Below are 27,093 nucleotides of genomic sequence, written 5' to 3'. Positions count from 1 at the left end.
TTAATTAGAATTATAAAATACCATCAAATATATTAGAAACTCTAAAAAATCTCGAAGACGTGCAACAGTCAAAAATCAACATTAATCTAAAATAAGATTTAGTGCACACTAATCCCTATTTTCCAAAGAGTCTCCAAAGTAATTAGTAATAAGCATCTTAGCAAATTAAGATATCTCAACAGTTCTCTCGGTTTTCTTAAATTGTGTTCTATTATTCATAGAGAATATATATAAAAACAATTCATACTTCTTCGAGGTGTATGTCGATCAAGTTGGGAGGTCCAAAATATAACTCTGCCATTAAACAAGTTGTTGGCATCTATCCAGCAATAAAATATATTATAACTTACAGTTTACTTTGCAATTTTTGAACGATGTAGTATATAAATATATCTTTATATTACTAGCGATGGGGAGAATGACTCGTGGTCTGTGTAAGCTGAAACAGAAATAACTTAAATAATAAAGTTAAATGAAATATTATTTTAAAAACAATTCGAATAAAACGGGGTATTGCGATCATAATGAAGTTCAAAATGGACTTATTAAGATTTCACATTCCTTTTTGAGTATATTAGACATAAGTTAGAAAGGTTGCTATAAATAACTACAAAACTGTTTCCGCGTTTTCCCTTGGCAACAAAGGGTTTGTGCGGAGGATTAACTATCAATTTACCCTCAGTCGATTTTCTGATCAGAATTTATCACTCCTACTGATAGAACTAGGTCAATCTAAACTGAAGTTTAATTACAGAAGAAATAAAGCATTATTTGTTAGTAAAAACTTATTTACCACAACCGATTTTATGACCATTTCTTAATTTTTACAAAAATCAAATTCTTGTTATTCGTATTAAAGTTAAGCCTTTATTTTAGCAACACTTTAAAATAATACTTCTCTAGTAGGAAAATTGAAAATAAACATAAAATGAAACGATGTTAAGGCGTATGTTAAAAGTATATCAAATGTATTGGACTTATATTTGTAATCGATCAATATCTTTTGAAATATTTGAGAAGCGTGTCTCTGCAACCCCAGCACATGATACGCACCACTGCGTAAGATGAAAGAAAACTTTTGGTAACACTGTGGACGTAGGGGTTATATTCATTGAGCTGTAGAAAAAATTCTTTTTGTGATATATATTAAAAGCAATTTATTTGTTAGCCAATCTATAAATGTAAAATATCTTTAGATTATTCCTAAAAATTATTTATAGTAAAATGATACGAAACCTTAATCAATATTGTTTTCTATCTTGTTATAAAATTTTGACTATGCCAAGTTCACTTTTTTGTATACTAACTGCCCTTTCTGGCTTTTCATATACTAATAAAGAAAATGAGATCATATCTGCACTAATTTTAATGAGACTATTAAGTAACTTTCCGGGGAGAGAACCGATAGTACCAAGGGTTTGCTGACTTTCGTGCACGTAATATCTACTCTAAAAAACAGGGCTAATTATTCAGGATGAAGTCAACAAACTTCCATTGATTGCGAATACAAAGCATACCAAAAACTGGACACACTTGAATTCAAAAAGAAAATCAGTTAAAATTAGTTATATTCTTGCATTTTGCACATAATTGCCTTTTAACTTTTCTATTATATAGTTGCTTCATCTGCTTTGTCCATCAACTTTTTAACTGCATGTCTTATTCCATTATATAGTTTCATTTGATTTATATTGTGTAGCATATTATTATCTCCTCAAATATAAATTGTCTAATAGCATTGCTGACAAACCCAGTGATTTTAGGGATTCAATCAAAATTAACGATTTCATTTGGCTCGTTTGCTTAATCATGCATGCTTTTTGTAATTTGCACCAATATTCACGTGTAAAGTTTGACCTATTATTGTTGCACTTTTGGCATCAATTTTTCAATCGAGTTTATGAACTGACAAACCTTTGGTAGAAACGAGATGAGGCCAGTGTAAGTTCCACTAGCACATTCGTTGTTAACTTGAGAGTGTTCTATCTGCAAAACAACGGACCCATCGAACTTCCGTAGAAGTTTGATTCCTTCACAAATCTCTTGTCGATCGATCGTACATTTATCTCAAATTATGTTTTGAGTGGATGGTAATTTGTTGTTATGGCTATGTTGCATGTCAGTTCATCTACTGTTTTCACAAGCAGTTTGAGCCCAGAATGAGCCATTCGTCCTTCCTCTAACAACGTAGCCGCGATGCCACATAATTAACAAGACTTTAAGACAACTTTAAGTTAAATTACACGGCACAAAAAAGAACTATTATTTGAATGTTTTATGCGCTTGGAACATTTTCTACATGGAACAAATTATATTAGTCTAAAGGTGGCAAAAATGTATATAAAAAGGAATAAAATTATTAGTTCTAGATTATATAAAATATAGCAAAAAATTAAATATACAACAGTATTAAGAAAGAAAAATTATATTTTCGCGCATAAACAATTGAATTTTAACTACTCTCATTATAAGGAATTCGGGTCATCAAAATTATGAGTTACGTGGCATGGAGCAGCATATTTTTCTTTCCTCAACAATTCTTCTGGTCGCGAACAAGATCATTCAGTTTCGTTTAAGTCAGTCGGTGTGGTATACAATATGTTTTGCTTCAGAACCAACCGACTTAGAAGGGTTATTGTGCTCTTATACTTATTCTACTTTTCAGGAGTAATTGGACCTAATACAAAAATGCATAAAAACATCTTAATATGAGAAAGGCCGAATATTAATGGAAACATTCTGGTTTAGAATAGACCAAATAACAGTTTTTTTTTGTTGATTGGTTTTTCATGATGTATGCTTTAGAGGATGCCACTCTATTATTCCTAATGTTATTGTTCAGATATTACTATGTATATGCCCAACTTATGATTTATCCGGATCTCCTAACTATAACAACATAATAGTCATTTAAATATCAGTTACATCATTATATTTGTTATCGGCAGATACGTATTTGTTAAAACAAAATATCTTTGATCTCGATACGTTATGCTGTAGTGATTTTCAGTATTTACAGATAGTTTTAACTCATTACTATTAAATGAAGTTTAGCATCTATATTTAGAAAGTTGTGACTAAGGCACACAACAATTCTAATTAAGATATATAGCGACCATACTACTAATATAAACCTATACCTAGACCATACTATAAATAATATGCAAAGATTTCAAATGGTTTTAAAATAAAATAGTGATGTCAGTGTTGAATATGTTCGAGTTGTTGGTAATAAAATCACTTATTCGATAATAAACTCAACTATCTACAACATGTCCTAGTTAAGTCATCTGTCTAAAATTACAATTTATACAAATGCCATTATTCGAGTTTTATATTCCATAAAACAAGTAAGAGTACCACAAAGTTGGTTGTTTTATTTTTCAACATATTATCGAATTATTTTATTTTTCTATTGGTGCACATCTTTATCATAACTAATATAACTAGGAGTTACTCTCCAACGGTTTGCTTCCGTTTTTCCGGATCACCAGATCTTAAGACCTAATCCATGTAATCATGTTAAAATCTTTTTATATAGTATGCGTAATATTTGGATTCAAGTTAAACTCAAAATTTCATAAAAAATTGTGTTATAGTTTAAAAAGTTTTATATGGATTTTATATGTCGTTCCAACACTTCGAAGGAAATTTTAGTTTATCACCTACTTTGGACTGCAAAGCGAAATGGAATTCCAAAAGTTGTCTAAAAAGGAATGAGCAGTGAACTCTAGTAGCTTTTTTGGGAGACAAAAGCAATTGTGTTCATGAATTACCTCCAAACTTGGAAAATAAGCTTTATTATTTTAACATTTTGGATAAACAGAATAATCACTAATCAATAGAAATATTGGTACAAATTTCCAAGAACCATATTTCAAAGAGAAATCAAGGTTGATCAGATCAGAATCAGATAAAAGAAAAGGGTATTTTCGAAATCTAGTGGATTAATGTTTATGTCATATATCTTAAAAAGTACACATTCCAAGGCAACTTAACATCTATTTTCGCTTCTTTCGCCCCAAAATACATACATTTTGACAGTTTCTTTATTTGAGAGGTAACATTATTATATCTTATATATAAAAATGAATCGCAAAATATGTTCCTAAGCGCATAACTCAACAACGCCTGGACCAATTTGGCCAAATCTTTTTTTTAAATGTTCGTTGAAGTTCAGGGATGGTTTTTACGGCGAGAAAAATTAGAATTATTGCTGGAAAAACCCTAAAAATAGCCCTTTTTGTTTGAATTTGTTTCGTGTATCAGTTGACAATTCATCTGTCATCTGTCAAAAGTCATCTGTAACAGACAACTTTTTTTTTTAAATTTGATATGACTTGAACTCAAATCCTTTTAAGCCGTACGAATTGTTTTATTAATTTAAAATTTGAATTAAATTTTAAACAAATAAAAAATTTTAAATAAATAAAACAATTCGTACGGATTAAAAGAATTTGAGTTCAAGTCATATCAAATTTAAAAAAAAAAAGTTGTCTGTTACAGATGACTTTTGACAGATGACAGATGAATTGTCAAGTGATACACGAAACAAATTCGTATATCGTGTTTTGTGCAGAGTGTTTAGTTAGTTAGTGTTTGTTTAGTTCGTGATTAGTGAAAAAATAATTTATATTTGATATGCCTCCTATAAGACGAAGCAATTTAGGTAGAAGAACCAGAAATGCTATAAACCAAGCTAATTACCGATCTAATCGTACTGCACAAGAACGTGACGACGGAAATGAACGTGAAAGAATTCGGATATCACAAACGCGTGAAGCGCGAGCGCGACATTCATCTAATAATCGCGCAAGTTTGAATCCAGCTGCTTTCAGTTACGATGTGTCAATTGACTACAGTAACTACCAATGTGTTGTTATTGGTTCTATGAACTTGGTTTGCTCACACTGTAAGGCATTAAAATACAAAAACGAAGCCAATGGATTGTGTTGCGCAAATGGTAAAGTGAAATTGATACAATTGGATCCACCACCAGAACCATTGTACTCATTGGTTTCAGGAATAGGAACAGATTCTATACACTTTTTGACACATATTCAACAATATAACAATTGCTTTCAAATGACTTCATTTGGGGCAACAAATGCAGTTCGGGAAAATTTTATGCCAACTTTCAAGGTATGTATTATAGCAGTTACTCATAATTATTTTAGCAAACAAAATTTTCTGTCACCAAAGTTAAGATGTGTTACTAATCTTCAATTTCTTAATAATTACGAAATATATCACTTAGTCATCATATTATATGGTGATTCAGTTTCAGTGACACTTTTATTATATTTTATATTTGATAGATATTAGTTAAAACTAAATATATACTTTTTAAGATCAAATATTATTTAAGTTTGATCATTGACAATCCATTAATTTATACCACACCATAATATTTTTTTTATTTACAGATACAAGGGCAAATATATCACAGAGCAGGTTCACTGTTACCAGTGTCAGATAGCGACAACAAATTCCTGCAAATTTATTTTATGGGCAATTCACCACAAGAAATTGATCTGCGTTGTGCACATAACAATTTAGTAAAGAGGTCTATTGTAGAAAAATTACAAACTTTATTTCATCAACACAATCAATTGATTATATTGTTTAAAACTGCCCTGGATCTGATGCCATCCGATAATCACAAAATTGTAATCAGAGCTGATAAAACACCTGCAGGTCAACATACAAGACGTTTTAATGCACCAACTATTGATGAAGTTGCTATCGTTGTAGTTGGAGAAAACTTGGAATCCCGTGATATTGTTTTACATCGTCGGAATTTTCAATTACAACCTATAAAGGAAACACACCGCTCATATGATGCACTGCAATATCCCATTATATTTTGGCAAGGTGAAGATGGCTACGATTTATCAATAAAAATGATAAATCCCATTACAGGTAACTAAAATATTAGTTTAGCTATGGCGATAATATCTCAGTCACTATATTATGTATTTTAATTTTATATTTGAATGTTATTAAAACAAAATCTGTTTACAGGTTCTGAAACCAACAAAAAAGTCAGTTCAATGAACTATTATTCATACCGCCTAATGATTCGGGAAAATGCAGATAATCACATATTGAAATGTCGGCGATTATATCACAAATATGTTGATGACATGTATGTTAAAATTGAAACGGAGAGATTAACATTCATCAGGTTGAATCAAACCAAACTCCGATCTGAAGAGTATATTCACCTTCGAGATGCGATTAATACTGATGGAAATGCACAGAATGTCGGTCGGATGACTATTCTTCCAGCAACATACATCGGAAGCCCTCGGCATATGCACGAATATGCTCAAGATGCCATGTCGTATGTTCGTCATTATGGTACAGCAGATTTGTTCATCACATTTACATGCAATCCGCAATGGATAGAAATTAAGCAGGAGTTATTACCTGGGAAATCATCCATTGATCGTCATGATATTACAGCCAGAGTCTTTGGACAAAAGTTGAAATCTTTAATGAATTTCATCGTAAAACATAATGTGTTTGGTGAGACACGCTGCTGGATATATTCTGTGGAGTGGCAGAAACGAGGATTGCCACATGCACACATTTTGATTTGGTCGGTTGAAAAGATAAGGCCAAATGAAGTTGATGCAGTGATATCAGCTGAAATCCCTAATGTACAAGTAGATCCTGGATTGCATGAGGTAGTTATCAAAAACATGATACATGGTCCCTGTGGAACTCTTAATCAAAATTCACCGTGTATGATGGACGGTAAATGTTCAAAACGATATCCACGGACATTAATATCGGAAACAATTACTGGTAATGACGGTTATCCATTGTATCGTCGCAGATCGACAGCAGACAATGGAAAATCAACAATTGTCAAATTAAATTAACAAGATATTGAAATAGATAATCGTTGGATTGTTCCATATTCACCCATTTTATCAAAGACATTCAAAGCACACATCAACGTTGAATCTTGCCATTCAGTGAAATCGATTAAATACATTTGCAAATATGTAACCAAAGGAAGTGATATGGCTGTGATTGGAATTGGTGCAGAGAATTCTAATGATGAAGTTACCCAATACCAAATGGGCCGCTATGTCAGTAGTAATGAAGCAGTTTGGCGAATATTTTCTTTTCCTATTCATGAGAGACACCCTTCTGTTGTTCACTTAGCTGTGCATTTAGAAAATGGACAAAGAGTGTATTTTACAGCACAGAACGCAGTACAAAGAGCTGCTCAGCCACCATCTACTACATTAACCAGTTTTTTTGAGACATGCCAAAACGATGATTTCGCACAAACATTGCTATATTCTGAAATGCCAAAATATTATACCTGGAATCAATCCTCAAGGAGATTTATACGACGGAAACAAGGAAAACCAGTTCCAGGATATACAGATGTATATTCCACCGATGCGATTGGCCGGATTTATTCAGTACATCCAAGCAATGATGAATGTTTTTATTTACGACTGCTATTAGTCAATGTACGTGGCCCAACATCATTCCAACAGTTACGAACTGTTGATGGTGAATTGTGTGGATCCTACAGAGAAGCCTGTCAACGTTTGCAATTGCTTGAAAATGACGCTCATTGGGATCAAACTCTCAATGATGCTGTAATATCATCACACACTCATCAAATACGAACATTGTTTTCTATAATCATATCTACATGCTTCCCATCAAACCCAATTGATTTGTGGATGAAGTACAAAGATTATATGTGTGATGATATTTTGTATCAAATACGGAATAGAATGGGAAATCCAAATATACAAATCAGTGAAGAAATTTACAATGAAGCATTGATTTCAATTGAGGACATGTGCTTGATAATGTCAAACAAACTATTAATTCAATTAGGCCTGACCGCGCCCAATCGTCCAATGCATGACGCTTTTAACCAAGAGTTGCATCGAGAAAGACCGTATGATCTCAACGCTTTGAAAGAATAAATTCAAACAAATCTTCCACTGTTAAATGAACAACAGAAGTATGTATTTGAAACTCTTATGAAAGTAACAAATGATGAAACTGGAGGGATTTATTTCTTAGATGCACCTGGTGGTACAGGAAAAACTTTTTTTATTTCATTAATATTAGCAACAATTCGCTCACAAAATAAAATTGCACTTGCACTCGCTTCGTCGGGAATCGCAGCAACTTTGCTTGAAGGTGGTCGAACAGCCCATTCAGCACTAAAATTGCCATTAAATATGCAAAGCAATGAAACTCCAACCTGCAACGTTTCGAAGAACTCTGCAATGGCAAAGGTTTTGCAGCACTGTAAATTGATTGTTTGGGATGAATGCACGATGGCACATAAAAAATCTTTGGAGGCTTTAGACAGAACCTTAAAAGATCTACGTAGCAATAATAACCGATTTGGTGGTGCAATGATTTTATTAGCAGGAGATTTTCGTCAAACATTGCCAGTGATTCCACGATCAACGCCAGCTGATGAACTCAATGCATGTCTAAAGTCCTCCAATTTGTGGAAACATGTTAAAGTACTTCATTTAAGCAAGAATATGCGTGTCGAGTTGCAAAATGACCAATCTGGAAACATATTCTCTAAACAACTCATTGACATTGGTAATGGCAAATTTCCTATAGACATGTTGACGGCTTGCTTTTGCTATGACTATAAACAAGTCCCAGGGGCAATCATTAAGTGTTCGTGGTATTAATCTAGAAAACCCATGTTTCTCACATGGTCAATTGTATGTTGCCTGTTCCCGTGTTGGAAAACCATCAGATTTGTTTATCTATGCGCCAGGTAATCAAACAAAAAACATCGTATACCACAAAGCAATATAATGATAATAATAATAATAATTATGATTCACGTGATTAACAATAAAGCGATTACTTACTTTTCAATCCTTATATATGTTTTATTTAATTATTTTTTATTCACAACGCCCTATCACCAGGGTGATGGTTCTGTTCAGGAGAATTTTTTAAAATACGTAGGCACAAAAACTGCCACATTACAAATCTTTTTGACAGGACGAAGTCTGTCGGGTCAGCTAGTATATATATATATATATATATATATATATATATATATATATATATATATATATATATATATATATATATATATATATATATATATATATATATATATATTATAATAAAGCTCTTATATGTTTATACAACCTTCAGTTTCAAGGTTATACAAGGAAAAAAATAATACAAAAAATTTAATAAATGAGTGGATATGTGCCTAAATTTTCAAGTTTTTTGTTGTCAATTTCATTTAAATAATAGCAGGCAAATAAAATACCCTTTGTTTGTGTTACAGCCTCCGGCTTATTCGCCAGATTTAAATTTCTCTAAATTCTTGCTTTTATCATATATTAAATAATCTAAGTGTGGAAAACGATTTATAAACAATTTAATTCATAAATAACTGAAACAAGCGTATTGAAATTCTGGGAAATATTATTGAATAATTATTAATATATTATAGACCTTACAACCGTATTCTTCGTACCGAATTGGAAATCCTAAATAATGTGATATAAACAGAGTATGTAAACTACAGACTTATTCGAGAAAAAGATATTAATTATTCCTATATATTTTCGCTTTTTTACATTATAGTCTAATATATTTTCTGCTAATAATAAAATGTTAAAAAGGTTATAAAAATAATTAATTTCAAAAATCAATTCCAAAGTTGAATGGACTTTTTTAAAACTAAACATTTATTATACTGCAAATTCTTATCTGTTGGTGACAAACAAAACAATTCCAAGCAAATTTTAAAGCATTAAAGGTAAGATTAGTTGATTATGTGAATTGTATTGCAGATACACTTGATTTTTGACTTATATTTAATGATAAAACTAACCGGTTTTTAAGAGCATGTTAGCCCTCAATAAACTGTCGACTGCAGTTAGTCATAATATTATTATACCACTTTAACGATATCTTTTATATACACGTATGCTGTAACAATAGAGGCTCGCCGTAAACCACAAACAAGTTTTTTCTTTATTCTCTTTACTTGTACCGTCTATTGTTCCCCATAATCCCGACAACCCATTCGGGATAATCCCCCAATGAAGTCAAGGGGGCCCTCTACGATCTCCCAGCAGGTCACGTGCCGTCTCACGTCTCATCTAATGAACAATGCAGATGATAGCGAACGTCTAGGACGTGTGTATTGCAGGTAGAAACCATTACAAGGGTTTGGGAGACGACACACGATCACGTTCCACTCCGGCTTTATTAAGAGGGCCGTGCTCGGTGTTTTGCCTCCGCGTTAAGGTCTTATAACGAGAATATATTCGATAATCAGGAAGAGTAGGTGTGTAGGTGGCACCGGTTTTATCGTTGTATTTTTTTAGGATGCGGCAGTATCACGTAACCAAATACTCCGGCGTATATACTTCACTCTAATTGAATTTTGTGTCCGTATTTTAAGCTACTGGTCGGAACAAGTGCGGCATCTCCGTCATTTATGTCTGTTTTACTATGACTTTACTGGGTTGTTCAACAAGTTCGTGGAGCACCAGTTCAAGTTCGTGGAGCACCAGTTTAATGATTTTTTTCATAACAAAACCAAAATTTAATTATGCAGAGCTTGAGCTTCCAGACAATATCGTTTTTAGAAATTAGTTACGTACAGATTAATGTAATTTTTTTAGATAGGAAAATAATTGCTGTAAGTCGATTGCCTTTAGATTAGTAGAACAATAATTTAAGATTATTATTGTATTTTGGAGGTTATGACTAGGTGAATCAAGGTGTTTTACGAATGAAACAGTTATAGTTACATGATGTGAGCTTTATCTGTTGGCGTTATACATATTTTGAAAAATATAATAGGGAAAAAGCAAACGGCGCTGGTGTTATCTGATGGGATGATTGGGCAGTCGTTGGTAGCACATTTGAAATGAATGACGGTCAGTGACTGAATAATCCAAAGTACTCTTCAATAATATCCGAGATCCACCCCGGCACCCCGCACGTGTTCAACATCTGGGATAATATTTCTGGGTATTTTGTAGGCCGTTATTGAAGCATGTAAAATTCGGCATGGCTCAAAGGTTGCTACAGTATGTAAACGAACCTATCGATCAATCTTGAATACCGCAAATTAAAAAGAGATATTAGACAAAAACTAACGATAAAAAGATAAGCCTTTTGGAAAGTTGTGGCCACCGGTTTGGAAGTTGTTGAAACGTGGATCTGGACGTTATAACATACATTTACGGTAGGAGTAAATTTACCAATGACAACATTCAAACTGCAGGTGAAACCTTCGTGAAGTCACATGTTGAGCGTCTTGAACGATGGAGAAAGCTCTTCGTGCAGCTCGATCATGACTCGCTACAGGGCTTAACAACTCCGTCGGTAATAGACATTTCAGAAACCTCATTTCTTCAAACAATGAACACATTACGTTGTTATAGTAGAAATAATCAAGTTTGACAGGGAAACATTGTTTCAACGAATTTACATTCTGTTTAAGAACATTTGTCGATTCGAGAGAATACCGTCAGCATAGAAAAAAGCATTGTCGAAGAAATATTTCTGAGAGTCATACTAATACGACTACAAGGCGCTCGCGAAGAAACAAGTACAGCAAATACAAACAGGTAGATATTCAGATCAAATTACGATTTTATAGATAACTAGCTGACCCGACAGACTTCGTCCTGTCAAAAAGATTTGTAATGTGGCAGTTTTTGTGCCTACGTATTTTAAAAAATTCTCCTGAACAGAACCATCACCCTGGTGATAGGGCGTTGTGAATAAAAAATAATTAAATAAAACATATATAAGGATTGAAAAGTAAGTAATCGCTTTATTGTTAATCATGTGAATCATAATTATTATTATTATTATCATTATATTGCTTTGTGGTATACGATGTTTTTTGTTTGATTACCTGGCGCATAGATAAACAAATCTGATGGTTTTCCAACACGGGAACAGGCAACATACAATTGACCATGTGAGAAACATGGGTTTTCTAGATTAATACCACAAACACTTAATGATTGCCCCTGGGACTTGTTTATAGTCATAGCAAAAGCAAGCCGTCAACATGTCTATAGGAAATTTGCCATTACCAATGTCAATGAGTTGTTTAGAGAATATGTTTCCAGATTGGTCATTTTGCAACTCGACACGCATATTCTTGCTTAAATGAAGTACTTTAACATGTTTCCACAAATTGGAGGACTTTAGACATGCATTGAGTTCATCAGCTGGCGTTGATCGTGGAATCACTGGCAATGTTTGACGAAAATCTCCTGCTAATAAAATCATTGCACCACCAAATCGGTTATTATTGCTACGTAGATCTTTTAAGGTTCTGTCTAAAGCCTCCAAAGATTTTTTATGTGCCATCGTGCATTCATCCCAAACAATCAATTTACATTGCTGCAAAACCTTTGCCATTGCAGAGTTCTTCGAAACGTTGCAGGTTGGAGTTTCATTGCTTTGCATATTTAATGGCAATTTTAGTGCTGAATGGGCTGTTCGACCACCTTCAAGCAAAGTTGCTGCGATTCCCGACGAAGCGAGTGCAAGTGCAATTTTATTTTGTGAGCGAATTGTTGCTAATATTAATGAAATAAAAAAAGTTTTTCCTGTACCACCAGGTGCATCTAAGAAATAAATCCCTCCAGTTTCATCATTTGTTACTTTCATAAGAGTTTCAAATACATACTTCTGTTGTTCATTTAACAGTGGAAGATTTGTTTGAATTTATTCTTTCAAAGCGTTGAGATCATACAGTCTTTCTCGATGCAACTCTTGGTTAAAAGCGTCATGCATTGGACGATTGGGCGCGGTCAGGCCTAATTGAATTAATAGTTTGTTTGACATTATCAAGCACATGTCCTCAATTGAAATCAATGCTTCATTGTAAATTTCTTCACTGATTTGTATATTTGGATTTCCCATTCTATTCCGTATTTGATACAAAATATCATCACACATATAATCTTTGTACTTCATCCACAAATCAATTGGGTTTGATGGGAAGCATGTAGATATGATTATAGAAAACAATGTTCGTATTTGATGAGTGTGTGATGATATTACAGCATCATTGAGAGTTTGATCCCAATGAGCGTCATTTTCAAGCAATTACAAACGTTGACAGGCTTCTCTGTAGGATCCACACAATTCACCATCAACAGTTCGTAACTGTTGGAATGATGTTGGGCCACGTACATTGACTAATAGCAGTCGTAAATAAAAACATTCATCATTGCTTGGATGTACTGAATAAATCCGGCCAATCGCATCGGTGGAATATACATCTGTATATCCTGGAACTGGTTTTCCTTGTTTCCGTCGTATAAATCTCCTTGAGGATTGATTCCAGGTATAATATTTTGGCATTTCAGAATATAGCAATGTTTGTGCGAAATCATCGTTTTGGCATGTCTCAAAAAAACTGGTTAATGTAGTAGATGGTGGCTGAGCAGCTCTTTGTACTGCGTTCTGTGCTGTAAAATACACTCTTTGTCCATTTTCTAAATGCACAGCTAAGTGAACAACAGAAGGGTGTCTCTCATGAATAGGAAAAGAAAATATTCGCCAAACTGCTTCATTACTACTGACATAGCGGCCCATTTGGTATTGGGTAACTTCATCATTAGAATTCTCTGCACCAATTCCAATCACTGCCATATCACTCCCTTTGGTTATATATTTGCAAATGTATTTAATCGATTTCACTGAATGGCAAGATTCAACGTTGATGTGTGCTTTGAATGTCTTTGATAAAATGGGTGAATATGGAACAATCCAACGATTATCTATTTCAATATCTTGTTAATTTAATTTGACAATTGTTGATTTTCCATTGTCTGCTGTCGATCTGCGACGATACAATGGATAACCGTCATTACCAGTAATTGTTTCCGATATTAATGTCCGTGGATATCGTTTTGAACATTTACCATCCATCATACACGGTGAATTTTGATTAAGAGTTCCACAGGGACCATGTATCATGTTTTTGATAACTACCTCATGCAATCCAGGATCTACTTGTACATTAGGGATTTCAGCTGATATCACTGCATCAACTTCATTTGGCCTTATCTTTTCAACCAACCAAATCAAAATGTGTGCATGTGGCAATCCTCGTTTCTGCCACTCCACAGAATACATCCAGCAGCGTGTCTCACCAAACACATTATGTTTTACGATGAAATTCATTAAAGATTTCAACTTTTGTCTAAAGACTCTGGCTGTAATATCATGACGATCAATGGATGATTTCCCAGGTAATAACTCCTGCTTAATTTCTATCCATTGCGGATTGCATGTAAATGTGATGAACAAATCTGCTGTACCATAATGACGAACATACGACATGGCATCTTGAGCATATTCGTGCATATGCCGAGGGCTTCCGATGTATGTTGCTGGAAGAATAGTCATCCGACCGACATTCTGTGCATTTCCATCAGTATTAATCGCATCTCGAAGGTGAATATACTCTTCAGATCGGAGTTTGGTTTGATTCAACCTGATGAATGTTAATCTCTCCGTTTCAATTTTAACATACATGTCATCAACATATTTGTGATATAATCGCCGACATTTCAATATGTGATTATCTGCATTTTCCCGAATCATTAGGCGGTATGAATAATAGTTCATTGAACTGACTTTTTTGTTGGTTTCAGAACCTGTAAACAGATTTTGTTTTAATAACATTCAAATATAAAATTAAAATACATAATATAGTGACTGAGATATTATCGCCATAGCTAAACTAATATTTTAGTTACCTGTAATGGGATTTATCATTTTTATTGATAAATCGTAGCCATCTTCACCTTGCCAAAATATAATGGGATATTGCAGTGCATCATATGAGCGGTGTGTTTCCTTTATAGGTTGTAATTGAAAATTCCGACGATGTAAAACAATATCACGGGATTCCAAGTTTTCTCCAACTACAACGATAGCAACTTCATCAATAGTTGGTGCATTAAAACGTCTTGTATGTTGACCTGCAGGTGTTTTATCAGCTCTGATTACAATTTTGTGATTATCGGATGGCATCAGATCCAGGGCAGTTTTAAACAATATAATCAATTGATTGTGTTGATGAAATAAAGTTTGTAATTGTTCTACAATAGACCTTTTTACTAAATTGTTATGTGCACAACGCAGATCAATTTCTTGTGGTGAATTGCCCATAAAATAAATTTGCAGGAATTTGTTGTCGCTATCTGACACTGGTAACAGTGAACCTGCTCTGTGATATATTTGCCCTTGTATCTGTAAATAAAAAAAATATTATGGTGTGGTATAAATTAATGGATTGTCAATGATCAAACTTAAATAATATTTGATCTTAAAAAGTATATATTTAGTTTTAACTAATATCTATCAAATATAAAATATAATAAAAGTGTCACTGAAACTGAATCACCATATAATATGATGACTAAGTGATATATTTCGTAATGATTAAGAAATTGAAGATTAGTAACACATCTTAACTTTGGTGACAGAAAATTTTGTTCGCTAAAATAATTATGAGTAACTGCTATAATACATACCTTGAAAGTTGGCATAAAATTTTCCCGAACTGCATTTGTTGCCCCAAATGAAGTCATTTGAAAGCAATTGTTATATTGTTGAATATGTATCAAAAAGTGTATAGAATCTGTTCCTATTCCTGAAACCAATGAGTACAATGGTTCTGGTGGTGGATCCAATTGTATCAATTTCACTTTACCATTTGCGCAACACAATCCATTGGCTTCGTTTTTGTATTTTAATGCCTTACAGTGTGAGCAAACCAAGTTCATAGAACCAATAACAACACATTGGTAGTTACTGTAGTCAATTGACACATCGTAACTGAAAGCAGCTGGATTCAAACTTGCGCGATTATTAGTTGAATGTCGCGCTCGCGCTTCACGCGTTTGTGATATCCGAATTCTTTCACGTTCATTTCCGTCGTCACGTTCTTGTGCAGTACGATTAGATCGGTAATTAGTTTGGTTTATAGCATTTCTGGTTCTTCTACCTAAATTGCTTCGTCTTATAGGAGGCATATCAAATATAAATTATTTTTTCACTAATCACGAACTAAACAAACACTAACTAACTAAACACTCTGCACAAAACACGATATACGAATTTGTTTCGTGTATCACTTGACAATTCATCTGTCATCTGTCAAAAGTCATCTGTAACAGACAACTTTTTTTTTTAAATTTGATATGACTTGAACTCAAATCCTTTTAAGCCGTACGAATTGTTTTATTTATTTAAAATTTGAATTAAATTTTAAACAAATAAAAAATTTTAAATAAATAAAACAATTCGTACGGATTAAAAGGATTTGAGTTCAAGTCATATCAAATTTAAAAAAAAAAAGTTGTCTGTTACAGATGACTTTTGACAGATGACAGATGAATTGTCAACTGATACACGAAACAAATTCAAACAAAAAGGGCTATTTTTAGGGTTTTTCCAGCAATAATTCTAATTTTTCTCGCCGTAAAAACCATCCCTGAACTTCAACGAACATTTTAAAAAAAGATTTGGCCAAATTGGTCCAGGCGTTGTTGAGTTATGCGCTTAGGAACATATTTTGCGATTCATTTTTATATATAAGATATTTTCGCACTCCCCAAGTTTCTTGAAGCCTGCTTCTAATGTAGTATACACTGGCCGTCAATTTGGGCAGTGAAAGGTGAATATGTTTCCTTAATAATTAAGTATAGGTAACTGTCGGACCACTTCATTCAAGTCCGCAAGCAATACAGGAAAATAAAATAACATCTACTGCTAAAGGAATAAACCAAATCTGCCAAGCTGCAGGAGCTTTTACTTATCTAATGCTGCGTGCAGACCAGACCAACGACGGACAACGATTGGGATTCGGCGTTGGATAATGAACATTCCTTGGCTTTCGATGAAACGTATAGCTTTTGTTGTTAAGAGCAGACGTTCGTTGGGCGTGCATCCATATTTTTCAACGGCGGCGACGATTATAGTGTACATACACCTACCGTCTACACCGCATTCGTCGATTCCATTCATATATTTTAATGTTCCGACACTCTATGGATTACAAGCGAATGCTAACAAACCTTCGGTGACCTTCGTCAAATTGTCCAAACAGAACTTGAAATATCCCAACAAACCCATTCTGTACGGTCTGTATGCAGCATAAGACGGTATATGTGGAAATGAGGAAATGATCCAGCAATGTCTAAAATTCGATACTTTGAAACGCATATTATGCGAATAAGAGAATGGCTCATAGACATACAGAATTTGTCAGAACATGCGAGATTTAGTGTACAGTTGAAGCAATAGCCATGTTTGTCGAATTAAATGCAAACGAATTCATTACAAACTTTCTTGCGAAATCGATATTTTGGATAGAAGGCCCAATGAGTAGATTGTAGAAAGGTATCTGAAAAATTTAATGAATATCTGAAGATATTTTGACCATTTTCTAAAACCATTTCAGTAAACGGCCAGTAAAGTTCACAATACATTAGACATAGCCTCTTTAAAAACGCCCTTATGTTAAAAGATGCGTTAACATGTATCCAATACCTAGCTCCTTCGCCATATCGATATTTCAAGTGCTGCTTTATTGGATACTAGGTTATTCTAAGGCCTATTTCTACAATAATTACAATTGAAATAATACTTGTGAATAATAAATGTATTATATAATTTATCTGTAAAAGCAAAACAACAGCTTTGGTCTCTGCAAGGTAAATATACGTTGACATTCTTTTATATGTTCAACCTGAAATTCATGTGTTCTTTGAAGTTGTTCAGACCGCGATAATGTTTCAGTACTTTTTAGACAAAATACAGCTTTAGCAATACAGCCAAACTTAGCGAACTACCTGGTACGTTATTTATTGTTATTTATATAATTATAAGATACTCAAGATCTTTTTATATGACATAACGATCACATATTTTTTATTGAGATAGTACATTACGTATTTCAGATAGAACTAATGTATCTTGGCGTTATGTTATTTTCAAAATTAACATTAGCTGCTGCAAAATTTACGCAGTGCTACTGTTGTTTGGGCGTTTAACCCGCGATTTCGGTTTACCAAATAATAAACTATGTTTTGAACTGTTTATGGACTTTATTCACTTATTTTAATTTGTACACACTACGTATGTTACCTTAAACGCTAATATTTTTGTTCTGTCTTTTACAATGCTCACTGTTTTCCCGCTTATATTCTAACTTAACCTAACTTTTTATAAACGTCAAACATTACGACTAATTACGTCGAGGACATCCGAACTATCTTACCCATCGACGAAAGAAATATTGCCCATCGACGTGTAAATCATATATAATAAAAGCGTATTTACATAAAAAGACGCAACAACTGTAATAAACGAATAGTCAGTCGTTTAAAACATAAAGTTCAAACAAATCATAAAGACATCATGAATTCAGTGTTGAATTGTTGATCAACTCAAATCGATATCCTTGAAGTAGTTATTTTAATCTTGGAAAATATCTAGAAGCCTAATGGTAATCTGATTACTTATGTTATTTAATTAATAGGCGAACGCATTTAAGTCATAAATAATTAAAGATTGCCAGATTTGTTGAAATTAATATTAATGTTGAATTTCTATGTGTACAGTTACAGTTTGTGGTTACTAGTCACTTTCAGAAACAACATAATTCGCCATTGTTTATTTATCTCATAAACACCAACTTGTTATGTTAAAAAAATTAATCAGATTTTTCATTGCGTTGAAACAAAATGGTACGCATACGATATTATGCTGATATTTATACAGCAACGTATATTATACATATGAATGCACCATAGTACAGCAATATTATCTTGACATTGAAGAATTTAAAACTTGAACTTAAGGCGAGTTACAGGCACTAAACATGTTTAGTCGGTATTATACGAATTTTGAACAACGTATTATCCACGCCCCAAAACACTATATTTTTTACATGCGACAGTAAAGTACTCGCAGCCTGTAATTAGAGCCGGTTTCAAGCCCAAATAAGGTCCAGACAACTACTCGTACCAGACCGAAATTACGAATTTAAATTTCCGATTAGGAAAGGCACTGCCGTTGTACGAACAGACAAGTTGAGTGGCCGCTGCGTCACTACGAAAACATTCTTAATACGGTAATTATTATAAATACTTTCGTCGTTTTTAGTTTCCATGTTATCAAAAGCCGCTATAATTCTAAGAATTATTGAAAAATTCTCTTAAGCACATATTCGTAATGAATTAAACTTTTAATGCAAAGTAGAAATACATTTTTACAAATTTTTAGATCAAAATGCTCCTTCGTTAATCACAATAAATCAGGCGTACTGTCACTTGTAACTACCAGTATTAAATGTTGAGGCAAGAAACCTAGAATACGTTATTTAGAAAAATGATTTCGGATTAGGCCCACGCGTATATACTTTAGAATATTTAGTACTTTAGAATAATTAGTAAAATGGGAAATAATTTAAGCGCAAAAACTATTAGTTTACTTCATAATAATATTTTATTTAACGACTATAACTTACATACTTAATTACATACTTACATACTTACATACTTAATTGCATAACACCTCCCTCCCAAAGAAACGGTCACAAGGATGTACGTGGTCATTATTCCATCTAGACAGCTTATAGTTGTAAATATTGCTTTTGAGTATCTATTGTATCTTCGTCCGCCCATTTGTCTTTAAATATCTTCAAAATAGCACTGTTTCTATTCGAATTTCGATGGTGTCAAGAATAGTCTACGAGTGAGAAACTAAGCTACTGCAATCCACTTTTTTAGGCCGTTAATCCTGACCTGCCAGCGTCTGTCCAATTTCCAGTAGATTATATTAATTCATAGCAACTTCAGACTGCCTTTGGTGGCCTAACACCTTGACCTGTAAAGCATGTGACGGGAATCCACGGACTATGGGTGTTTCTCAAAGTCTGAATGTTTCTTTCTTCGGATAGTTTATAGCTAAGCGCCTTTGAACGCCTCAATCCGCCTTTTGTAATCTTACAGCTTCAGTTCCATACTGTTGCCAGAACTCCACTTAACTACCCCAAGAAACGCTTCGAGTAACATCGAAACGATTGCCAATTCAAGCTCTCTACTTCTTTTAATAATTAATTTGATTCCGGTTAATTGACGGTTAATTCAAAAGAGAAAAGAGCCTTATGGTAACTATAGAATCCTACCGACTGCGCCAGTTATAGAACGGGAAACGGTTATAAACAAAAAACTATTAATATATTCCAAATTATTATTTTATTTAATAGAAAGAGGACTTGTTGAATGCCGATACAAAGCCACACTGAGGGTTTTTATCTATTAGAAAACAGGCCAATCCGTCTCATTCTTTCCCCGTCAAGTAGTTTTAAAACAGATGGCCCTTCCACAAAGCTGTATTATTTACATTATATAAATAAAATACAGCCAACATAGTTCAAACAAAACAAAAAGGCCACCAGCACCATTATATATGAAAGTAATGAAAGTGTCCCGAAAATCTGCAAATATGATCAACTATAATGCCTACTGCAAATTTTGTTATAATTCTTGATGAGCAAACCTCGTTAATGAATTTGACTACCAATTAGCTTAAAACGAATGGATGGTTAATTGCAACGAAACGTGTATAAAAGTAACAATTACCTAATTAGTAGGACCAAAATTATTTTTCTAAGTTACATATATTGAGAAGACTGTAGAATTTGTTTTTTCTGATGAATATTAATTACATAACTCTTCTTAATTTTAAGAACTGTCTGTGTTGCAGCTACATTAAATATTAGTATGGACACGGTCACTGAAATATCTCAAAAAATGAAAAATATAATCCAGGATTCACTGAAAAGGAACCGTCCCCATACAAAGCGAATGACGAATCAAGATCAGCTTCATATTGGTCTATTATAAATTAACTCTATGGCTTGAAAATAGCTTTTGATGATTAGTAATATTTATAACTTCGAAGTTATATTGTCCTCAGCCTCTGTCTAATCCACCTTTATGAACTTAGCGACTAATTATGCCTTAAATTATTTTAATAATTTTTGAAACGATCAAAATAATTTAATACTGATATACTCAAAAAGCAAAGCCTGATTTACCTAATAAAGGTTACAAAATTGTGGGTTTCCAACTCCAGACCCTACAATTTTTACATGAACATTAAACATCTAAGAAAATCAACATACTATTTTGAAAATAATTGTCGCAATGTTGTTCAACAATTGGACAGTTAATTTCTTATATCAGTAGTTTGACACTAACCTATTCTACAAGCCAATCTTGAGTGAAATATAATTCTTAAATTTAAAAAATTACAAAAATATATACCACTATATGCTGCATAAATACCAAACCACGGGTTTAATAACGAACTTTGTTATATTTTGATTATACATTTCGTAATTCCTTTAAAATATCATGTGTTGGACAATTTTGCAAATTCAATCATCTTAACCCATTATAAATAAAGATTATTTTAAAAGTGTTTTTCAATTTATTCTTTTTTAGCTGAATATTGGGCCTGTTTATTCATTTTTAAAATTCTTAATATATATTATCGGATGGTTGTATTTATATATTTTTTTTGTTTCAGGTAAGTTGGCAACTGAAATAATTACATATACTATAAAGCAGAATATCTTGAGTAAGTTAATTATTAAAATCATTAAAAAGTACAATATTTATTATACTGGAATTGTTAATTATCGTCTCAAAATTAACTAGCAGGCCATACACCAACAACTATAATTAATTTCCGGTTCTGTAAACACGAAAATACATATTTGTCAGAGAACCTATCTTCCCTATTGTTTAATCGAAATAACAGCGGTAGAATATATTTCAAAATATTTTTAAAATTCTATTAAAAGCTATTCTATCTATTATATTATATTCTAAAAAGCTATAGAATTATTTGCATGTATTAAGCTCGATAAGGGTTGCTATAAATATGTCTGCGCTTGGCAGCATTAAATATTGTCAAACGCCATTTAACCTTTTCATTGGAAACATGACATTATTGAACATAAGCTTTTTAAGATATTTTTGAAACGTGGGTGGCGTTTGTCCTGTTTAAAGTAACTTGAAAAATTAATCTGGGCAAACATTGAAATGGGAAAACCCATCACTACACATGACAAAACTCAACTCAATTTTATGTAATTATAAATAACAACTTTTGACGTGAATTTTCGAGACAACAATGTAGAGATTAACTTAATTTTTTATGCGAATGCCACCCTATAGTACTTTAAGAAATCCGAATTCCATGAAGGTTGTTTAAAATCGGTTATTGTGCCAGAAAACAACAACGCTGCACGTGATCATTCATAAGATTTATTCGAATTGGATAGCTGGTGTCGGTTGGTATAAGGAAATCTTTTAAGAAAATATGGTCAAAATGCATAGAATGCTGTGAATAACATCTGCATAGGAGTCGATTCAGGAGTCATGAAAGAGAAGTCGACCCCTAGAGTCGAAAGAAATATTTCGACGAAAGAAAGAATCTCATTGAAGCAGATGGGCGCCTGTTTCTTTATTGAATGGTGTTACCAGTCACTTAGTGATACTGGCGTTAGAGCAATGTAAGGAGTTTAATTCAGAATAGCAATAAAAGAATAGGCGAATATTTATCCATATCAATCAATTACACATCGGTCTAAATAATTGAAATTTTAACCAGCCAAAATAACGAATTGATAGCTCATTTGTCGTTCACTGTTGATTTTATTTACTACAGCACATTACACAGAAGCGAGAAGTAACACAGGAAGTTCAAAATGTTAATTCAGGAGTTACCTTAATAGGAATCGAAAATTGGTTCCAATGTATAGAAAAATAAATTGACTTTCATAGAGAATATTTGTAAGCACAATAAATTGTTATCGTATTTAATTAATAAATTTCGATCATTAATAATTGTTTTCTCAATGTGAGGCTAGAAATATAAATAGCAACCTTCGCATATATTCAGCCCAAATGGTTCTGTTCTAAAGATCTTAATAAATACTAGTGAACGCCCTGTAGTCGAAATTCGACCACAAAAATATTGAATTCACCATGATTCTCACATAACAGATTACAGAGAATAATTTTAAAATACGTTAGGTTACTAAAACTTCTTTTCGCAGTATTTTCAATATAAGATCAGAAATGTATTTGATATATACATTTAATTAAAATAATGAATGCCTGTATGTTAAAACATTAAAATATATGCAAACCATCTCAGGAACTAACACTCACTAATTTTTTTTTAATGTCATTTAATTAAATATAACTTCCATTAACTTTCAATAATCAAGAAAGTATTGATAAATTTAAATTACTACACCACTGAAGATTATAACAAAGTATTATAAGTAAGATTATTTTCAGAACTGTAACAACTTCAGAGCATCAAATATGTTATAGGTATACATGCTATTATATATAGATATATTAAAACAGGGAATGTAGGAATAAAATAATTTTGATATTTGATTTTAGCATGTATATAAAAACAATAACGAAGACAATTAGGTAACTTATGTTTTACAATTTAAAAATGGATATTAAAGGAACATATTTACACTCATTAAATGTATTATAGATTTTTCAAAACAGGTCTATAAAGGAAATAATCAAAATAATTGAAACAGGATTCAAAGAATACAATATCATATAGTCACATATCTTATTGCATTGGCCGTTAAAAATACACCTTAACATTTACCAATGCTTTAAAACATTTACAAATTTACTGTAAATAATTCCTAATTTATTTTATGTGTCCTATGTGTTCAGTCTATGCAAATTATGTATTATATATTTTTATTTTAGCTGTTGCATATTAACAACTTAAATCCAAATAATACAATTAAAAAGTTCAATATTTAAAATAGACCATTTCCGAATATTATTCTTATTTATTCTTATTTTCTTCATGAAGCAGCAAACTGTTGAACGTAATATTGTTTATGATAACTATTCTAATGGATTCGCTAAAAGTAAGTTTTGATATAATTACTGATAACACAGAATAATCAATAGTGCTATTTAACAACTAAGTATGATTAAATAAGCGTAAGCAATATCTTTTAATACGGAAAATAAGCAAATTAGAAACAAATAATAGAAATGAAAACAAAGAGAATTTAATCTGGGACGAAATCAAGCAATAATGTAATTCCAAAATTAACTCAGCAATACAACACTGTTATAAAATGAAATAATTTATCAATTTTACAATGTTTTACGAATTATTTAATCCTCACGATATATCGAGACCCTGTTGATGGGAGAGTTATGAACTTCAGGGACCCTATCGTAAAATGTCCCCCTTTATTAAATTTTAATCCCGCCTATTAACAGCCACTAATCCCAACAGAGAGACCAAATTTAGTTACTGTTGTCGCCATTTTCAGACTATTTTCGATTCAGTAAGTATTTTGTGGATAAGGATTATATTACGCATCAATGTATTCACACGAGTTCCAGTGCGTAAATAAATAAACCTGCAGGCTGTTAAGCTTTCGATGTACTTTTAAATGTTGTGATAACATATTTAACAATCTCTAGTGAAACATTGTGTTCGTTGGTGTCCGAATATACGACTAAATTAGCTACGACCGCTCGTTAAGGCTTGAATTAAACGATCTGTTTTGGAATTTTATGTTTTTTATCTATATTACATGTTAGGGTTTCTATTCAGAGAATATATGTTTTATTTATACAGGAAATTAATTTCTTATACTACATATATATATGGTAGGTTAATAACGGAAATTTTTCTTGTCGTATCAGTATTATTTTATCAAAATTACTTCACGATTCTATATGGTACTTCAAAAAGGGCGGGTCGATGTTCTAATGTGAGATATTAACGATTTTTTTATTTGAAAAGCCCATTTGTACCATTACGTATGGAATATAATCAATGGTCAATTTTCAAGTAGTTCAGTTCTTAATTACTTTTAGATCTGCTTTTTTTTAGTTCATTGACCAGAGATTGACAACATTAATCCGTCCTTATTAAAAAATCTCTAAGTTCTAAAATATAACAACATATATCAAAACTGGGAACTGTTTATATTACTGCTTATATTTAAGTTATGAAATGTTCAAAATACTGTTTTATTTTAAAGAAAAATACTCGCTATTAGTTGCGTTGTAGCGACCTTGAGGCATGTCGAATTTTACATCGTGGAATAACGGTCTACAAAATACCCAGAAATATAATCCCAGATGTTTAACACGGACGGGGTGCCAGCAGCGCCCACTAGAACCCGATAACAAATAACTGGCAACCCCGAGACGTTTATCTGGGATGTTATTGAAGGGTACTTCGGTATTCAGTGCTCAACCATCGTTTGGTTTAGACGTGCCACCATCGACTGCCCAAGCCTCGTCTCCAGGTAACACCGCTGCCATCCGTTTTATCTAATTGTATTTTTCACATTTTTTTATAAAGCCAATAAGTAACGGTGACATAATGTAAACACCACTGTTTCATTTCGTTTTACCTCCATTCACCGAGCCACGTCATTTACCCTAAAGCGTGATATGTATAAACATCATATCAAACCTCATATATGATATATACAAACATCATATAATATAAAATTAATCCAATAGGCTACTAATGCATAGACTAGCATATTATAAAGAACCATATATAATACTAAATTTATATGATTGTATATAATTAAGTATCAGTAAATTAGTTATTTTTCTTATATTTACTATATTTAATAAGAAAAATAAAAAAAAGCTACTAGGGAATTTACCACCAGGTCAATATGCAGTATAATTGATAATAAATAATTTCATCATTATTTACTATGAGTTAACTTCATTATTTTATTAGATTATTTAGCAACAGCCATTTTAATTGTAAATTAATTTAAAAGCATATATCTTCTTTATAAATTATTTATTTATTATTTACACTATTTCCTAGCAATTAATAATACAATATGCGATAATGTAAATAAATTAACATAATATTAATACGCTATCTATAATATACCTCTAATAAAAATTGGGTAAAGAAATTAAAAACAGTACATTAACATAACTTGCCATAATTATCTTAATATATTTTTTATAACATCTTTATTAGATACGCTTAGTACAATCTTAATTATAAATTAATTTATTACTACATTTCATTTGTACTTGGATTAATTCACAAGCAAAACGAGTGAGAGAAAATACATCAATATGTATTCTTCAATTATAATATTATAATAACTTATATTATATATATAGCTATAGTTTACACTAAAGGTATACACTTTATATAAGTTCGTATGGTTTGGTTCGCTTCAATCTCCTGACATCCTGCTGTCCAGCAATTGTATTGCTTCCACGTTAGTATGATTTAGTAATCTTCTTTCGTGTTTCAAGGCGAAATCTTGGATAACATCGCAAATCCATATGATTTCCAAGCCATCGTGCATTTCTTCGTTGGTTACATAGCGATAAACATTGGTAATTGGTAAGAACCTTGTTTTGACAGCGTTGGATGACTACTTGATTTGAATTTTTAGTGCAACCCCATATATGCACCCCATAGGTCCAAATTGGCTTTATGATTGTCTTATAAATCATGATATATCAAAATATATATTATAAAGCTAACATGAAGAATCAATTCAGATTCTGAATCACTTCAGAAAAATATCCTAAATTTTTTTTTTCAACATTTCAACATTAAACTTGTTTCGGTTGGTGTTCCGCAGAATAGTATCTTGGGAGTACTTAATAAGGCGTTTCAAGAAAAGGGCTACACTGTAAATATCCCTGGAAGAGGCGTCTGAGCGTATATGACTTTTGGGACTGATCCACAAGACAAGTAAATTATTTTCGTTGAACTGTTATCATTATCAATATTAAAATCTATTTCATGGCATATTATATCTATCTGTCTAAAGATATAGAAAAACAAATGACAGTCAACTAGATCAACAAATGAATTAGAGACCGTTAAATTTGCATTGCTACAAAATGATATATACCTGATTATATCACTTGAGGGATGCGTAATTCTTCAAGCAAAATCAGC

General features: G+C 32.3%; 3 protein-coding genes across 6 annotated transcripts in view; 2 read left to right on the top strand and 1 right to left on the bottom strand.

Moving 5' to 3' along the window:
• Positions 1-27,093, top strand: part of dtn (transmembrane protein 132C dtn) — a 419,781-nt gene that overhangs the window by 210,266 nt on the left and 182,422 nt on the right. The gene's annotated exons all lie outside the window — the stretch shown is intronic.
• On the top strand, positions 4,470-11,631 carry LOC143191993 (uncharacterized). Its single transcript, XM_076397454.1, has 5 exons — positions 4,470-4,963; positions 5,024-5,142; positions 5,427-5,922; positions 6,025-6,531; positions 11,501-11,631. The coding sequence occupies exons 1-5, from the start codon at positions 4,642-4,644 to the stop codon at positions 11,629-11,631; spliced, it is 1,575 nt and encodes a 524-aa protein (XP_076253569.1). The 5' UTR covers positions 4,470-4,641.
• On the bottom strand, positions 11,817-16,246 carry LOC143191983 (uncharacterized). Of its 2 annotated transcripts, XM_076397447.1 has the most exons (4): positions 15,749-16,246; positions 15,570-15,688; positions 14,790-15,285; positions 11,817-14,687 (listed from the first exon to the last, which is right to left on the bottom strand). In XM_076397447.1, the coding sequence occupies exons 1-4, from the start codon at positions 16,068-16,070 to the stop codon at positions 13,822-13,824; spliced, it is 1,803 nt and encodes a 600-aa protein (XP_076253562.1). In that variant the 5' UTR covers positions 16,071-16,246; the 3' UTR covers positions 11,817-13,821. The 2 variants fall into 2 exon arrangements, with proteins under 2 accessions (XP_076253562.1, XP_076253561.1); XM_076397446.1 differs by having other exon boundaries at positions 15,570-16,246.

Source organism: Rhynchophorus ferrugineus, unplaced genomic scaffold, assembly GCF_030347505.1.
Source record: "Rhynchophorus ferrugineus isolate W39M unplaced genomic scaffold, kcgeb_rfMv2 rfM2, whole genome shotgun sequence".
Lineage (NCBI taxonomy): Eukaryota > Metazoa > Arthropoda > Insecta > Coleoptera > Curculionidae > Rhynchophorus > Rhynchophorus ferrugineus.
This window is presented reverse-complemented; position numbering and strand designations above follow the sequence as displayed.

What these genes read in the sequence shown, in the direction of transcription:
- LOC143191993 (XM_076397454.1), top strand. Translation starts at nt 4,642, where the DNA reads ATGCCTCCTATAAGACGAAGCAATTTAGGTAGAAGAACCAGAAATGCT. An exon ending in TGGATTGTGTTGCGCAAATG is followed by an intron (nt 4,964 to 5,023) that starts GTAAAGTGAAAT and finishes CATTGGTTTCAG; the next exon opens with GAATAGGAACAGATTCTATA. An exon ending in ATTTTATGCCAACTTTCAAG is followed by an intron (nt 5,143 to 5,426) that starts GTATGTATTATA and finishes TTTTATTTACAG; the next exon opens with ATACAAGGGCAAATATATCA.
- LOC143191983 (XM_076397446.1), bottom strand. Translation starts at nt 16,070, where the DNA reads ATGCCTCCTATAAGACGAAGCAATTTAGGTAGAAGAACCAGAAATGCT. An exon ending in ATTTTATGCCAACTTTCAAG is followed by an intron (nt 15,286 to 15,569) that starts GTATGTATTATA and finishes TTTTATTTACAG; the next exon opens with ATACAAGGGCAAATATATCA. An exon ending in AATGATAAATCCCATTACAG is followed by an intron (nt 14,688 to 14,789) that starts GTAACTAAAATA and finishes ATCTGTTTACAG; the next exon opens with GTTCTGAAACCAACAAAAAA.